At 36.7% G+C, this 18,169-nt stretch overlaps 1 protein-coding gene across 1 annotated transcript; it reads right to left on the bottom strand.

The window, feature by feature from the left end:
- Positions 1-813: 813 nt before the first annotated feature.
- On the bottom strand, positions 814-17,723 carry LOC143183708 (lysyl oxidase homolog 3A). Its single transcript, XM_076385385.1, has 8 exons — positions 17,210-17,723; positions 15,124-15,270; positions 13,082-13,375; positions 11,622-11,828; positions 8,662-8,959; positions 4,529-4,657; positions 4,248-4,371; positions 814-1,099 (listed from the first exon to the last, which is right to left on the bottom strand). Exons 1-8 carry the CDS (start codon positions 17,403-17,405, stop codon positions 977-979), a joined length of 1,518 nt encoding a protein of 505 aa, XP_076241500.1. The 5' UTR covers positions 17,406-17,723; the 3' UTR covers positions 814-976.
- Between the last annotated feature and the right edge of the window lie 446 nt (positions 17,724-18,169).

The following is an 18,169-nucleotide window of genomic DNA, read 5'->3' as shown; positions in this document are numbered from 1 at the left end:
GCAAAAATTTTCATTAAATTCTGGGATCAGGTACAAATTTATTAACCCTTAACATGAAAGGTGAAATGGAATAAAACTCCGTGTCTTGTGGAGTCCCGGTAGATCCTATTAATATAAGGTCCTTAACACCAAATAATTTAATTTTATTTAGAGTAATTATTTGAATAATTTAATTTAATTTATAATACTTATTAAAATAATTTAATTTTATATTATTTGTTCCACTATATGAAGTGTCAGCACTATTTTTTATTTAGCAGAAAAAGTACACACAATTGTATTGTATATACTTGGAGGCCATGGAAACCTCACTGTCATGTCAAGGGTTAAATTTATGCTGTCTAATGTATTTTCATACAATTCCTGTGGACGATAAGTTTCTTGTTTATCCGCCACGTTGAATTGTGTATGACTTAGCATTTTGTTGACTCAAAATAATATAAATATTTTAATTTGGTAACAAGGAATTTTCAATACGGTGTCGCTCATTTTTACTATTTTCCAATAATTTCGTTACTTTTCTTTTCATGATTTACGATCATTTTGAGGCACGTTTCTACGTAGATACCTTGATCTTTAAAAAATGTGATTTATATCCTTGCAGCACCAAACGCTTTAAATAACAGTATTGTGTTTCCAATGACCCTGCGGTAGCTTCCCGCGGTGGACATGTAACCCTTTCTCAGAGATACTCGCAGAAATGCCATCGGCAGAAACAGAGCGGAGAAATCGTGATGTTTCAATAAAGCAGCGTGTTTGGAGATTGTCGCGCGACATCTGCAATCGAAAATCAGTGGAATTAAGGACAACGTATCACGTTCGAACGAGCTTTATTGTTTGGGATCTCCGAGCCGTAGGATTTTAACGAACGGCAACGATAACGACTGCGTAATATCGTTCCTTTCCCAGTTTCTTCTTCTTTCCTTCGTTTTCTCCGATGGTCGAATCACGCGGGAAATTATCATAACCGCCCGTGTCAAGGCCGGCCCATGACGCAACTGTGCACAGTGGCAAAAGTTTCCGTGTAGAGGAGACGACAAATCGCCGCGTTATTGTCGAACGACATCTCGCCCACTTTGAACTCCGGATTCACCGCGACCTGAAAACGTAAATACGTATATATCGCGTTCGATCATGTCTCCCTATCTTCGCACCCCTCTCCTGTATGGTATCGCGATTTGACCGGCTTCGCCGTCGATTTTATGGACCAAGGGTTATTTATTCGCGTGCGCCACAGACTACAGAGGCGGCACTCTCATTCGATGCGACTGTTATTAATGTCATTGTTGAAGAATCGATTCCACGTTCGATTACGTCTGCTCCCCTTACAATTTTGTTATATAAGCGTTCCTCCAGAGACGATTCTATTCGCTTTTTTAGATAATCGCCGTGACTGTTAGAAAAAGCCTTGTTGATGGTATCATTCTAAATACAGGTTGTTCAAAAAATGTGTTTCGAGACTCTAAAGGCTTATAGTACTCATCGAGAAGAGTGAAAAATGTGTAATCAACGTGGGTCCTATAGTCAATCCTTTCGATGAAAAATTGATATTTAGTGTCTATGTATTATTTGATAGCGTAAATGAGAAGAGTGAAAAATGTGTAATCAACGTGGGTCCTATAGTCAATCCTTCCGATGAAAAATTGAGTTTTATTATCTATGTATTATTTGATAGCGTGAATGAGTTTCTCCACGACGCATTGAATGTAAATAGAGAAATTGATATTAGAAATATTTTTCTGATTGTCAGACCAAGGTTATTAAATTAGCACGTACAAAGATTACTTCATAAATTCAAATGTAGTACTAATTTTCAGTTTTCATTTAGTATTGAGCGTACTTGTGTGTGTAGTGCTGATCTTAGTAGATGTGAGTTTTGCATTGCAACAGAGGGAAGTCACATTGAACATTTACTATAACAAAGAAGGTTTGCACTAAATCTGCATTTATTTATGAACTAATCTTTTTGATGCTTATCGAGTATTCTTGAATATTAAACGTCAATTTTTCGTTGGAAGAATGAAACACTTTTTTTTTAACACCCTGTATATGGGTATACTGGTCTTCAGAAAATTGATATTTATCGATATTGTGATATGTATTGTCAGCACTGTTGAATATATGAGGGAATAAATTGCGTATTGATATTTCGTTACATTAAAACAAATTAATTGAAATTAGTTTTGTTACTTTATACGTTTGTTAATACTGACATTAATAAATTAATGTTTAATGATTTAATGAAGAGATTTAGTAAAACGTAATAAGTGTTATATATTGACTGTAAATATTGATTGTTTGAAGAGAGATACCATTTGTTAATACGTAGAAACTGTTATTATATTGCTGTTGTGATTTGCCTTTCAATGTTTCATTTCATCAGCATTGTATTTTGATTAATTCTTAATTATTAACGAGGTAGAATGATGTTTATATATGTATCATTTAATTAAAAATTGTATAAAAATTTCTAACACTTTCTCTCATCAGTTTTCATTTTCTTTAGTTTCAGATTAGTAGTTCTTCCAAAAAGCATGTTTGACTCAATAAATGTTAAACATGGATATATGAGAGAAAATACCTATTTTGTAAAAGTGAAAACGAAGATATTCATTTATGCATTTTCAATTATTGAAGAATTTTCTCCTAAATTCCCATTAATTATTTGTATGTTATATAATATATAGCGATTACGTATATTATATTACGATCTTTCAATTTCCTCTTTTTTATGGATATTGATGAAGTATAATCATTTTTCTGACGAATACAATTTATTTTATAAACTCACGGATTAAACCTTGATTCAATTATTCGGAGAGGAAATTTTCCCTAATTAATTCGAATAATCAAGTATCTAACGTACTTCAACAGTGTATTGGCTTTGCTTCTAGGTAGCAAGTTTTATGCTATTTTTATTACAAACTTAACACCTTCTTCTATAAAACGATTTTCTTAATAAAACCCTTTCAATAGAGAAAATTGAGAATACTTTTTTTAATAGAAAAAAATGTTTAATTTCCCATTGATTAAATAATATTCCTTATTGATTTTCAAAGTTTCCCACGAATTCATTTCAATGACCCTTATCACTTCATTGCAACTCCTGTCCCTTTTTTCTGTTCAGTGAACACCCTTTATACTACTAACTTTGCAGATTAATCGAATATTCTCTTCTGCTAGAAAGGTATTTCTCAATGATTCGAATGATCCGATATCGGGTATACATAGAAGGTACATTAGTTTCAATTTTAGGTATATCCTACGTTTGCTACTAGACATTGAGCGCTTTCCAGCTAAGATACACTGTGTTACACTCTGTTGTACTGTGTAAAGTACTTGTGGAACACATTATGGTTCCTTAGTGTAATACTCGTTTGAACCTATACACGAATATTTAGCGTATCTGATTAAGTTATAATCTTAATGCTTAGTGAACAAATTTCAAGCTATTTATGACATAATCAAGAAAATAAATTATTTAAGTAAAAAGCTAAATTGTATTGAAAACATTTTTTTTTGTAAGGATTAAATCTTTTGATTTAGATATTATTGAAATTACAGAGAATGAAATGTAAAATTATGTTTTAATTAATGGAAAGTAGAATAACAAGTACAATGAATTCGTCACGCCCTTTGTGCAAAGTGTAAAGGTTTACCATGGCCCTTTTTAGCGTACTTTCTTAGAGCCTTTCCACCGACTATACTATTAGGCGTGAACAGTGGAATCATGGTTACTAAACCAAAATTTTGTATTGTTGGTAGCAAACATGCATCACACGCAATAACTTAATTTTTTGTTATGTCAAGCAGTTTAATGTTGTGTCCCTATTGAAAAATTCTGTGTTGAACACAGTGTTACACTGTGTCGTCCGTGTCTCTAGCTGGAAAGCACCCCTCACAAAGCTAACCGACATCTATATATAACAAATTTTTCCTTCCCACCATTTATCTAACAAAATAAATCTCGGAGCACGAAAAAACAAAATCCCTACAATATTACCAACCAAAAGAAACTCTCCCCAAACTCCCCATTGATTCCTCAACTCCCTAGAAACTCAATTTTAACCTACTTCCGTCTAATCCAATTTCCCCACCTCCATTCTTTCTCCTTCCCAATAAACACTCGTATTATCAATAATTGTCTCGACATCCTGGCTTCAGAGCCTCACAGATTAACCATTCATCCTGCCACCCGCGAGGGTTATTTCCTCCCGCTAATCCGGATGATCAGGCGTCTATCGTACCTTGAAGGTATACTGGCCAGGCCGTAGCTCCGATATGTCCACCCACTGGCAATCGATATTGTGCTTGTATATGTCGCTGCAGTTCACAGAGATTCCTTGGTCACCGTAATTGGCGCATCGGTACCTGAAAACGTGGCTCGGTTTAATTGGTACGCCAATTATCCGCGTCGTCGTGGGCCTGCCCGAAAAATCAGTCGAGCCTACTCCTTCCCCCGCTTCTCTCCCCTCTAGTGTTTGGCCAGCCGACGACGGTATTCGGTAACGAGGCTAATTGCGTTTACCTCGGTTGCACGCCAGGCAGGCATTGATTGTCCTCCAGGCAGAAAGACGCTTTATGCCCCTCCGCAAGTTTGGTGCCGTTCGTGTCGTACACGTCGAACGTGGCGAACACCTCCATCGAGTGGTAATGCCTGTCGTTAACAAGCCGTAATGCGGAATTAATGATCGAGGCGGTAGTGCCGCTTTCCATTCCCCGATTGGAATCGATGCTCTTGCTTATACCTGATAACAGGTACGGTAGGAAGAAGGGGGATTGATAATGGGGCTGCGAAGCGAGGGAAATTGGAGGTGTTGCTTTGACGCTTCGTCGACTATCGACTGGGAAGCGGGAAGATTGTGACGTGGGAACCATTGTTAGTGCTGAATGGTTTCTTCTGCGTTCTTTTTTTCGATCGAGTGGAGATTGGCCTTTAATTGGCGAATTTCCTTTTTCTTCTTCACTTTTAATTTACCCAGTTTGATACTTGCTTCTTTATGTACGTATTTGAAGTGTGTTAATTGTTGATGTTTTAAATTTAGTAGTGTAGTCTTAGAGGAAAGAAAGATACATAGAGGAAATATTTGCAATGTTTTCTGAGAACAATTTGTACATGATCAACATGGCAGTTTGTTGACAATTTTAGTTTTGTTTCAATAAGTAAAACCCAGGCGATTGTTAAAAAGCTGTCAGGTTAAATTGGCATGACTGATCGAATCAGGATGTTTATTTAAAATTTAATTTTAACAAAGTTGATAGAACTGATCTTGCAAAAATTATCCTCAAAAAAATAATCGAAGCAAGGAAATGTTTCCCATATATTTTTTTTCCTCTAAGAGTATACAGTGATAAAGCAGGCGTTACTCCTGATAGTAGAAGGAAATATTCTGTCGTCGAGTATTACAGAGATATAGTTCAATTTTGGTAACTGGAATATGTATAATTAAATTTGAAAACTTCAATAAGGCTACGATTTTGAATATTTTTTTCTGCTTCGTTATTAAAATCTCTGCAAATCGAAATGCAAACTTTCACTCGAATTATTTATCACATATTTAGGTATACTATTATAACCCTGTAACTCAAATTCAGAGACGCCCAACTTCTGCAAGTCGAAGTTTACCTTTACGAGCCAAAGTTTTAACAATGTTGATTCTACAATTTCAAATAGTAAGGGTTGCATGTCCCTAGTGGTATTTTGCAATTAAAAGTGCCTACGTTTAACACTAATAAATTAACAAAGGCAATATTACAGATATTTTTAACAGTAACGCGTAATAGGCTAAGTCTGTAAAATGCAACAATATTTATTTTCTATTTAAAATTCGTTCTACGACTATGTTTATATACAGGCTGTCTCAGAACTGATGGAACAAACAGTATAGTTACATAAAAAATAAGTCAAAAGTATAGAATTAAATTGTTGGACGTCCTGTTTGGATTTCGAGAAAATTTAATTTAAATTGCGATCAGGTACGAGTGTACGGAAGTACATATTTAGGTGATTCAAGGGTCCTCGGGTGAAGGGGTATACTCACAGTCTGACCATTGACTTTTTCTACTGCGAGCCAAAAATATTTCGTTCTCCTCGTTCACTCCCCAAATATTAAAATTGCACTTCGGTACTTTTGTCCTCTACTAAAATTCAAAATTAATTTTCTCGAACGAAGCATGATATCAAAGAATTTTGTTCTATATTTTCAACTTATTTTTTTAGCTAGAATTAGAACCATCTTTCGTTTGTACCACCAGTTCTGGAACACGCTGTATATTGTATATGCACAATAAACTATTAACCTCTAAAGTTCGAATTTGTCCTGCTTGAGCCTTTACAATTTGTAAAATATTGATCCTTATACATAGCGCCTATAAGTCTAATTTTTGTCGGTTAAATTTTTCGTACTCAAAAACTTTAATAAATTGAAACCTTAAAAATCACAGGTGTATGATTGAATCTTGCTGATGTCAAGTCATGGACAAAATTGAAAAGGTTAAACGTACATTGTTCCCAAGAAAAAGCAAATAGCAATTTTTCTAAAACTACCTAAGAGAAAAGTCGAGATCACGTCGCACCGAGCAACTTGGAAACTGGCAACGCGACCGATATTACTTTCCCTCCTCCCCTATCATACTTTTATAAAACAACCCGCTTGCCAAAGGCAGAAGATAGCCCCAGCGTCGTAGCTGCATCAGTCTTAAACTTGCCCAGAAAATGTTCGATAACAACTTCGAGCAGATAAAAGGAAAATCAGGGAAGCACGAACACAATGAACCCGCCTACACCAACGCATCCTACAACCTCTCTCGTGATGAAATAATTCTGCAGCCATCGAAACGGTGTATTTCATTAAATTCCCAACTCTTTCGAACACAATTCATCAATTACGTTCAACACGGTCATTTTATCGAGGTTGTACACCTCGGGTTACCCTTCATCGCCAGGGCCGTATTTACCATAAGGTGCAAATTGGGGCCTCATTTTCTCCATAGGGGTCACTTTTTAAAACTTTATTTAGTCTTTGCAATTATATAGGATGTTTAAAAAAAGTATTTCAAGACTTTAAGGGCTTATAGTACTCAGCTAGAGGAGTAAAAAATGTTGAATCAACATAGGTCCAAAAGTCAATCCCTTGAACGAAAAATTGACTTTTAATATCTAAGAATATTCCATAAGCATTAAAAAGGATTAGTTTATAAATAAATACAAATTTAGTACAAATCTTTTTCGTTATAGTTAATGTTCGATGTGACTTTCTTCTGTTGCAATGCAAAACTCACATCTACTAGGATCACCACTGTACACGCAAGTACGCTCAATACTAAATGGAAACTGAAAATTAGTACTACGTTTGAAGTTAATGAAGCAATCTATGTTCATGCTAGTTTAATAATCTTGTTTTGACAATCTGGAAGGTACTTCTGAATCAATTTCTCTATTTACATTCAATGCGTCGTACAGAAACTTATTCACGGTATGGAATGTACGTAGATAATAAAAGTCAATTTTTCGTCGAAAGGATTGATTTTAGGACGTATGTTAATTAGACAGTTTTTACTCCTCTTGCTGAGTAATATAAGTCCATAAAGTTTTAAACCTTATTTTTTTAACACCCTATATAAAAAACAGCCAAATGTAGAAAATTCTTTAAAATATATCGTGCTACCCCTGCTTTTGAATAGAACAGATGTGTTTATTTGAACTAGGCAATGTAGTTATTACTTTCTTTCTCATTTAATTTTGAATATATTCATTTTTGTACTTTTTTTCATACGAATATCTGAGTGTAAGGCAATACGACCTATGTCACATTTAAAAAAATATTCGAGTTAAAGATTTAATTAGAATCTAGAACATAGAATTTATATTTTCAGAAAAAAGTAAAGGTAACAGAAAAACTTTGTCACTTAGAAATAACAGTTAGTTCAGACGATGTGGTTTTTGGACCGATTCAGTAATTTTGGCGAATCGAAGACAGCGTTCACACAATATATTGATCAAACAAACAAAGAAAGTAGACATACGCGAGAAAGCTGAATTTTGGGTAAAGATATGGTATCATGTGAACGCTACCTTATTATCGATTCGGCAAAATTACCGAATCGGTCCAAAAACTGCATTCTCTGAACTAGCTGTAAGGGTCCAAGAAGACAGAAGTTCATGAAACACTATTGTGGTTGAGAACTCCAAACACTAATATCTTGAACACAAAAACATGTGACACAGAATGGCATAGATCATTTTGTCTTATGACCACAAATATGTGTACCAATACAATATTCCCTATATATAAGCTTATTGCTCACTAGCAGCAATTTTACAGCGTGAGTAAAGTTTTCAAAGTCAATGACGCTTCTGTTCCACTTTGGTTTGTTGCAAAAATTCTAAGCGAGAGTGCACTCAGATACAACCCTTCTACCCTAAATAATTTCAAATTATAACAAATATATAAACGAGACTATAAAGAGGTAACACTGTATTGTGTTATTTGATTTTAGTGAAATCGGTTATTGTGAAAATTTCGACTTTACTTTTCAACAAATTAAAAAAAAATCTGTATGAATTTGATTAATTGAAATAGACTTCTTCTCTTAAGACCCCATAATGATATCGCGCCCAGGGCCTCCAAAGGTGTAAATGCAGTCCTGCTCATCACTCACATGTGACACATGTGCCATTCCCAAAGGTGTTTCGGAATGGAGGGCCGGAAGTCGGCAGTCCCAGCGTTCAGGATCCTCGCCGTGAATCGCAGCAGCCTTCTAGTCTCCAAGTGCCAGTTCTCTGACTCCCTCTGTATCTTATACGCCTGTGAGGCTACGCAGTTCTCTTCCATGGCGCATTGCAGCCAGTAAAGCTGTTTGTCTTCCAGGTGAGCAGTGCGCATCAGCTCGATGTGGTCGAACACCAGATCAGGCATGTCTCGGAGGCAGACGACGCTTGCTACGTTCTCGGCGACTCCTGGGAAGAGAAGTGCGCGAGTTTTACTAGAATTTAAGCTGATTGGCTGCGATTTGTTGCTCCTTAATCTCTAGCACCTTGAGGACCGATGTGATTTGTTTTAACTTTAGCGTTGTTGGTATACTTTGTGACATAAGTGAAAGAGGCGTAAACTTCTGTGTTCGGTCTTTCAACTATTAACTACTATAATATACAGTATCGCTCATAAATATTCGAACGATTTCACAAGTTTGGAAAATTACAGCCAATATACTGTATACGGTCAACTCAAGTGAATCTGGTCGCACTGACTCTCTGTATCTCTCTTTCTATTATTCAATGGCTCTCGTGTAAGAAAGAGATAAAGAGTGTCGGTGCGATCAAATTCGTCTGAGCTAAATATATGTAATAATGCAATAAACATTAGCAGTCTGTCAGACCACCTACTATAGTTACATGTTTCAATGTCCATAGTACCGTCACTGTCCCAATTCCTGACACATAATTTAATTTTCTAAAATATTACATTATCTTTGTAAGAATAGGTACATGTTTAAAAAATCGGAATATATTTATTAACTGTCCTAAAATTTATGAATCACTTTCAAAAATATGTAATTATTTTTTACGAAAATAAATGTGGAAGTTTGGTGGTTTTTACTTTACCCATGTCGACGTCACTTCACTGTTATCCGGTGTGAGATTGAGCTGCGAAAAGTTAAAATTATTTCGGGGGTGTTTGCAACGTCTACAATTTATTGAAACGTGAAACATATGCTTTGATTAGGAATTGGGCTTATACGTGAATTTAGTGATCAAGAATTGAGACATTGGTGGTAGTTAAGGGTCAATAAGACCGAGCAAGCGAAAATAGAAGCGATTGATGGCGCTATGAAATATGGTTTCGAGAACACTTTCGTCCTGAAAACGATTTGTCAGTTCAGAGACTTGAGCCCTAGTTGTCAACAAGATTCTTCATAAGAGACTGTACTCACGGTATGATAATTCTCCACTCTGTTTTATGACTCATGACGACACTTGCCTGTGTAGCGCTGCTTTGAATTCTGTTTGTGAATAACCGACAGCGGTTTTGCATTTGGAGCCAAGCAGGGCTGGGCTGTGTGTTTGAGACTTTTCGGTGTTTTTGTCTTCAGATAGTGGATTAATACTTCGTCGATAGGTACAGTTGAGAGCAGTTGAGTTTGGAGCTGGTTATAGTAGATAGTATGCAAAACACGAGAAGAGATCCACTATTTAAATATGCTTGTTTAACGTTTTGGTTCATTGCTCACTAATCAAGAGTCTTTTTCTTAATTGTTCAGCTGATCAAACTGGAGAGATCTTGGATAGTGAAAATTGAGGACCATTTCATAATAGGTACCTTTATATCCAAGCTTGTTTGTTCTCGACTGTAACTGTATCGAATTACTATGGTCGTATATTGACTGCACTTTATGGCAGATGTCTGGAACTACTATTTGTTTAGAACAGTAGATGTACCAGGAGTGCTTGCTTAGGAAGTACAGGGTGCTTCAGTTGAAGTGATAACTTAGTAGACTATTTTTTCCTAACTAACAGTATGATGTTTTTATAGTCCTAGTATTACTGTAAATTATGTATAGTTATTTATTAATTAAACAACTTACGTAAGGCGAGCTATTTATCCTCTGTATAAAGTAAAAAATACTTTCAGTACATATTTAGTAAATGCTAAACACAAAGAATAGAAACAGCTTAGTCTTCTTTCTTTTGAAGACCTATTTAGTGATGATATACACAGAATTCCGATATCATTTCTTCAACACGATCAAATTCAAGTTTTCCAGTTTCCAAATCCTCAAATTTCCAACTCTTCAAATTTTTGAATATCTAAATCTTTAACCCTTTCGTGGTCGAATAATATTTTTAGAATCTTTTACTCATTCTTTTTTTGATAAGTAGACGTCCATTCTAAATTCAATAACAGAAATGTATGAACGAAACACGTATATATGTTCTACTAGTTACGAAAGGGTTAATTTATAAAATTTCAAAATCTTTTTATGAGTTTAGTTGCTTTAATTTACTGAATTCCAATTCTTAGAAATCCGTATTTTAATTCTGCGCAAATCCTATCTCGATACGATAAGGATTACCAAATCATAAGTAAAAAGTATTTATTGACATCATTAATTTCGGAAGAAACAGTTACTATCGCCTCAATTGAGACATCCTGCATAAAAGTACTTTAGTATAATAAAAGCTAAAATATGGCATCGATAAAAATCAAACATCAATAAAGAATCCAATTACAATCTAAATGTTCTCAAATATCCTTAAATACCGTACTCGACCAATCTCAGAACTCATAAAAGATTAAAGTTTCACTATCTCAAGGAAGAAACCACCTAAAATCTCCCAACGGAGCACAGCTTACACCCAGAAGCCTCCAACACTCCCAATTGCAAAAGCAAGCACATCGCGTAGTAAGCGTGCTCGTCATTCCCTGAAATCAACCCTTCCAACAACACGCCAGCCGATTCACATTCCTTCCTCATTCAATAGAAGCAGAAGTCATCTCGGGAACGCATTTCCGCCACCTTCCCCTCATCGAATCGCATTCGTCATCACGAAACCACCAAGTGGCCATCTCCCCTTCAAGCCCTTCTCTCTCCTTTCTCTCGACAGTTGATCTCTCGTTTACCTGGACAATCTACAACCTTGTCGTGCAAACAATCGCTCAGACTGTTCTCATCCCCGTGACACTGTACCCCGCTGATGGCCATCGGGATCTTCTCGCCGCCGAAAAAGTTCGTCTGAACGGCGTCGGAGGCGTAACCGAGGCCCAATTGCCTGCACACCACGGCAGCCTGGAACAAGGACCAACCGTCGCCACAGACAACGCCCCAATCTGAAATGAGATTGCGTTACTGCCTCTGGTTGCTTCGTTTTCCATGTTCCCCGTGCCTTCGCATTCCGCCGAGAGAGGGATTACGAGTAATTACGTAGGGAACACGGTTGAGGATAAGCCTCGAAGTATTCAAAGTGTTATAAGACACTTGGAAATGAAAGAAGCCTTTGCGGGAGTTGCAATGAAGACTCGTTGCAAAAAATTGCTCAGATAGATCTTTTATGTCGATTGATGTGTTTTGTTGATTGAGAATGGAAGAGAGCTTGTGTTTCATTTCGGAATGAACAGAGCAGGTTTGAGTAACAAGATTTGTTATCTTGTATGAGTAATTGCAATTTAGGACATTGGTTAACAATTGGTTACTAGTCACTAGTCAGTTTGGTTCTTTTTTCAATTATTTTTTAGTTTTAAAGCGTTGCATTCGGGTAGAAGGATTCGAGCTGGATAATCGAGGATTTTTAATAAGCTACAGATTAAGAGAGAAATTCAAAGAGAGAATAGGTATAACAAATTATTTAGGTACGTGTATTATCAATAGACTGCGGATTTTTACGTATTTATGGCAAATTTTGACATTCAGAAATGTATAGAATCTATATGATGAAGAAAATCTACAAATTATCGAAAGTGAAATACAAATAGTTAAATACAGTTTGTTTGGTAAAATAAATCTCCAATTAACCCTTCATCAATAATAATTTTTTTAGGAACTCTGTCAACAATCTGGGACCTTCATGTTTACCAAAGATTTTTTAATATTCTCGGGTTTTTAAAAAATCTGCAAAAGTTCTATCTTACTTCTCAATATTTGCAGAATATCGTCAAATAGTATTCGTTTATAAATGTCACACTATTTTTTTTACTTTCTTTTTAATTTCCAAAAAGAACTCGAAGAGAGTAACAAGGCTTGCACCTCAAAGTACCCAGTTTGCTAACGAAGAATTACATTACACTTCTCTAACTGTATTAATAAAAGTAGGAATTTACATAAACATTCGTAGTCTTAATATCATCATCCAGAAAACCCGACCTTCTAAATCATTATCGGTTACAAAATAACCTAATAATTTCCACGATATTCACGTACGTAGATTAACCAAAACGGATTATCCCGTACGTTGAGGTCAGCTCTTTCGTTGCATCGAATAAAGTAACCCAATTAGGCGGTCCCCCAATATCCAGCCAGCGTAATTTCGTTCATCTTCGCGGCATTAGAAGAACCGTCATCATCGGTCCAGCGAGGCAATAAGTACCTGCGGGTCCTAGCTTGACCTCGACTCTGCCTTCGTTGTGGACCCGTCCACCAGCCAGTCTTATCGCCACTCCCTGCTGATGGATATCCTTGATTTTCAACTTCTCGGGCTTCCTTTTGGGCTTCATCCTCTTTATCGCCTTCCCTTCGCCCTCATCCTCGTCCTGTTCACGGGCACAAATTACACCAGCAGCCTCGCTGCTCTCGCAGTCGGACGTGCCCCATCCGTCGAACCGACATTTCGAGAGCTCGTCCTCGCTGCCGTCGCAGTACACGTTGTCCATCCAGTACCTTCCTGGAACGTTTTTGCCCATTTCCTTTAGCCTACCCTCGCATTTCCTGCAACCCTTTGCGGTTCGACGTCGAGCTGTCTTGCGCATAGCCTTCTTACTCGTCCAGATAAGTACTACGTCCTGGATAATATGGTTCTTGCAGCATATAGCTTAATGGACGTTCGAACGAAAGGTCTCGTAGATGGTAGATGAAAGGACTTTGCTGAGAGGAGATGAAATGTGATGAGGCAGCATTTCTTGATATACTGAGTGGAATCACGTTAGTGGTTGGTTTAGAGTTCGTGTTCCTGGACCACTCGTGATCTTTTATCTGGGATAATTAATTAGCTCTTATGAGAAGAATGATGTACTTACTGAGAGAAGAATGGATGCAAAATGGATGAGATCACACTAGGGTTTGCATTAGAGTTTGTACTTTTTGACCGACTGTGATCATTTACGCGGGGTGACTAATCAGCTCTGATTCGGAGAATGTTAAATTGAACGAATAGTAGACTTAAAATGGATGGGCTCAGTATTGAATTTATTGTTAGATTAGAGGTAATACTTTGGGACTGTTCACGATCTCTTATCCAGAGTAATCAGTACCTGTTTATTCAAAGTGTTCTAAAATACGTTGGACATTTTTGGAGGATAAGTTCTAGACAAGATAACAATGACAAAAGTTTATGTACACATATGCCCCTGGATTTGCTTAGTTTTTTTATTTATACACTATTTTGTATTACGTACAGTGTGATATTTTTTTTGAGATCCATGATCGAAAAGGACCGAAATACCTTTGAGCCTAACCCAACCTTGAGGGTTGGACCTTAAGGGTAGAACCACAGTATCAATACGCTTATGGTCCGCTCACGTTCAATTCTTGGAGCTACACTCTTCTATCACATGGTCGAATAGAGATTACAGTGTTACTGATAACATACATTTAAAAACAATGAAGTACAATTAAATATTTGATGGGACCGTGAACGAAGAATGATTGTATCTGCGCAGATAACTACTCACTTAGTGTTTTATATAATATAAAATAGCATATAACTAAAAAACGTTTGCAAATATATTTTTTAGTAATGCTGAAAATGCATTGTCAGGCATATGTGCATTTGAACTTTCTTCACCGTCTTTGTGTCTAGAATGTAGCTTTTACACCTATCCCACAGGTTTATAAACACCCTGTACAATATTCTACTGAGAGTAGAATGAACATGAGAGATATGAATTAATAAGTTTATTCAAAGTAATCCAAGAGAATTCTTTTTAACTCAAATTCTCGAATGCCAAGTTCATGCAACCAGATTTATGAGTCGTCCCACTAATTACGTACATCAAGTATTCAGATAAATATGATGTAATAAGATAACTCAGTTTACCATTCAATTTCAAATTGCCATACTTTGCTTTCGACTCAAAATTTTATCCAGTTAGTGCACTATTCATTGAGAGTCAAATATTTTATAGTAAATCACATAAAATTGTCTCCTGGCTCAAATTTTCTTCAACAATGAGAATTTCTCATCAGGTCGACAAAACTCGACGCAGAACCGCTAAGGATCAAGTTTCTCTGCAAACACGAGAACAGCGAAGCGAACAGAGGCGGACAGTAGAGTTTCTTATACTTAATCGACAAGACTCTTTCTTTCTCTAATTTGTTCGAAGTAATCGGAGACAATGTTCCCCTCGTGGTAGATTTATCGAAGCATGGAAGGGAGAAGGTATCGATCGGAATGAAGTGGCAATATCATCTCACTTCTGGCCTGGCCGAAGTGACCGTTCGTCGTCGGTTTAATTGCACCGTCGAAGCCTAATTGCCTGCAAACCACATTGGCCTCCAAGTAATCCCATTCGTCGTCGCATATACTGCCCCATTTCCCATCGTGAAGTATTTCCACGTTTCCTGCGCAACCAAATCGAATTACGACGACCTTTACATAGTTTTCTGGTCCTGCTGTAAAGTTTATGAGCGACCACCGGAAATTACTCGATCGAATTTCCCTCGCGATTTCCGATCAACACAAATAAACGGTATAACGACCATAAATACGAAGGTTATGTGACTTTTTGTCTGTTTACCGAATGAGTATGCAGCAAAATTTGTTTACGAGGATCATTCGACTTTTTTGTTGCTGCTTGCAATGACTTTGCATCCAAGTGTGTAGTATTCATTGGTCCACTTATACTCTGTTTTAAGAGGGTGAGTTACAATAAACTGGGTGAGGTACAGTTATCGTTTCATCAAAGATGGAATAGAATAGCGGAACAAAGTATCTCCTAAATTCAAATTTTTAATGAAGTCCTGGTAGAAAATGGCAACATTTTGTGTGGTATTGCACGTATATTAATGTACGTACATTATACAAATATTGTTTCTTTTTGAAAAGAAGAAAGTAAGCTAGTTTATTTAAAACCATTAATAATTTGTATTACATTTCTTATAAATTTCTGTAACACTTTCTGATCTATCTATTGATTTTCCAATCCTTTTTCTATAAAACTGTATAACTATGCAGAATTGATAGTACTACATATGTTGTATTTATAAAATATTTCTAATAATATTTCTATATTTTTCTGTCACAAAAAGTAACAATTTCGAAATATTCTATTATATTTTAAAAAATCTTGCATTTAAGGATGAACTTTTATTTCAATTATATCAATACTGATATATTATTGCATTTCTGAAAAAGAGTCTACTCTGCTGAAAATAAAGATCTTCTCACGATGCTTACCTTTCATCTCATAACATTTCCTCATCTTTAAGAGAGCAAGGATTACAGTCTAACGATACGTTTCTTATGAGTATTCATTAAATTTACCCATTAACAAAATGGTTAAAAAAGAACAGTTTAACGATAACGATCTCATCCAAAGTAAGTATCGAGAGAACATTTAGTCTAGGAAGAAGTCGATCACTTTTAGGAAATGGAAAATGAAAGATACATGTGGATCGTAATGCATGGCATGGGAGAGTCATCAAAATTGTCACGTAAACGTCTAGGGCGAGCTTCCATCCCGTTTTATGGACCAACTTGACGGTGAGACCGTGCTCGTGAGTCGCGGTTCTCCGACTGCGTAACGTTTAGCACGCTGACACATAGTCGTTGACATAAATCATCCTCGAGTTAACCCCTTTTTAATCGTGGTTGCGCAACTTACACGAGGAATACCAGATGAAACCGCAGAGTTTCACGTAATGCTGCGCTTTTATTTTGTCGTCGACGCGGCGGGAATCCCGAATTTTAAAGTTGCGAGGAAAGGTTACAAATGAGACTACGTATTTTAGGGACAACTGAAAGCAGTATATAGAATGACACCGAGTATAAATGGACCACAAAATATCGAAGTAAGGCATATGAAAATATCGTTTTGCATGGGATGGATACTTTGAACGACAGAATTTTATAAAAAGTAATTGTTATTTTATTGGGTTCTCTGGAATTCGTGTCGATTTTGAACGAAAATAAGAAGCCTTATATCTTAATGCATTTTTAATATTTTTTCTACAATCTTTCACCATCTTAGGGATAATTTGAAAATTCCATTTTCCTAGAAGGTGTCAGATTTTGTAGTAAATAATGCATTAAAATATTAGACTTCTTATTCTAATTAGGAATTGGCACGAACTTTCCGAACAACCTAGTAGATATAGATACATGTTTTTCAAGAATATCCATCAAAAGCATTCTTTTCTGATTAAAATAAAGAAATGTCATTGTGAGCTAGCAATCGTTAATTTCATTCAAATCAACCACAAATTATTATTAAAATCTACTATTGCTGTAGAAAGTAGCTTGAAAAGTAATTTTCAAAATTTTATCCCATATTCCTCTCACCTTCATGGCTATTATTCCCACCACCCACTAGCTTCACCGCACCCTCCTGTTTCTTCAGCTTCCGAAAGTCCTTCTTCAGCTTCTTCACCATCCGCGCCTTCTTCTCGCGGATTTTGTCCAAGGCAGGATCGTTGGTCGAGCAAACATCCACCAGTATCACCACCCAGAGGCTAAACAGAACTACCTTTCGATTCATCTTCGATCTCTTCAAGGTGCACACGATCACAGCATGTTCTCGCTCAGAGTCGCGATAGGGTGACCGAAAGTGACAAACTGCGGGACATTGTCTCAAGGGGCAGGCAGATTGTCCCGTGTCTGTGTAAAAGCGTTCTCGATCGAACGACCAAGCAAGATTGATCTCTCCTCAACAAGTGGTTGATCTTCCACACGCAAAGGGATATCGTTGTTGCTCTAGTCGCGAGGGACAACGCTGTTCACATTAAAATCACGACACGTGTCTTTCGTTTACCGTACCAGTGGCAACTGGATGCGTGCTACGTCGATCACGCGATGCAATACGCGTTTGCCCTGGTTGTAAGGCGAGAACATCGCGATCCAAGCGCGTCCACGGTGGAAGCTTGGCCCGCGCACATGGCAAGTCGTTTTTTACGTTCCTTCTTTTTCTTACCGCTCTCTGAACTCTAGATATGCGTAGATCGTTAGATCATCCAAGAGCTATGCGTCACTGGTGTGATCAGTGTGATGCTATTACTAGACTTCCGTGTTTCAATGGGTATATTGTCTCTTGGTGACGTCTTCTGGAGCTCGTTCTTGAGGAAGTAGTAATAACAATAACAATGTTTGCTGGTTTCGAAAACTTGTTAAGCTGAATACTTCAATACTCTCTCTTTGAGGCATGTGGTCGATTGATCGAGCTTCTAATATTTTAAATTCCTGTTCTATAGTGGAAACAGTGGAATAATAGCAATTTGCTGAAGAAAATAAAGCTAGTTACCAAAA

This window comes from Calliopsis andreniformis, chromosome 9, assembly GCF_051401765.1.
Source record: "Calliopsis andreniformis isolate RMS-2024a chromosome 9, iyCalAndr_principal, whole genome shotgun sequence".
Lineage (NCBI taxonomy): Eukaryota > Metazoa > Arthropoda > Insecta > Hymenoptera > Andrenidae > Calliopsis > Calliopsis andreniformis.
This window is presented reverse-complemented; position numbering and strand designations above follow the sequence as displayed.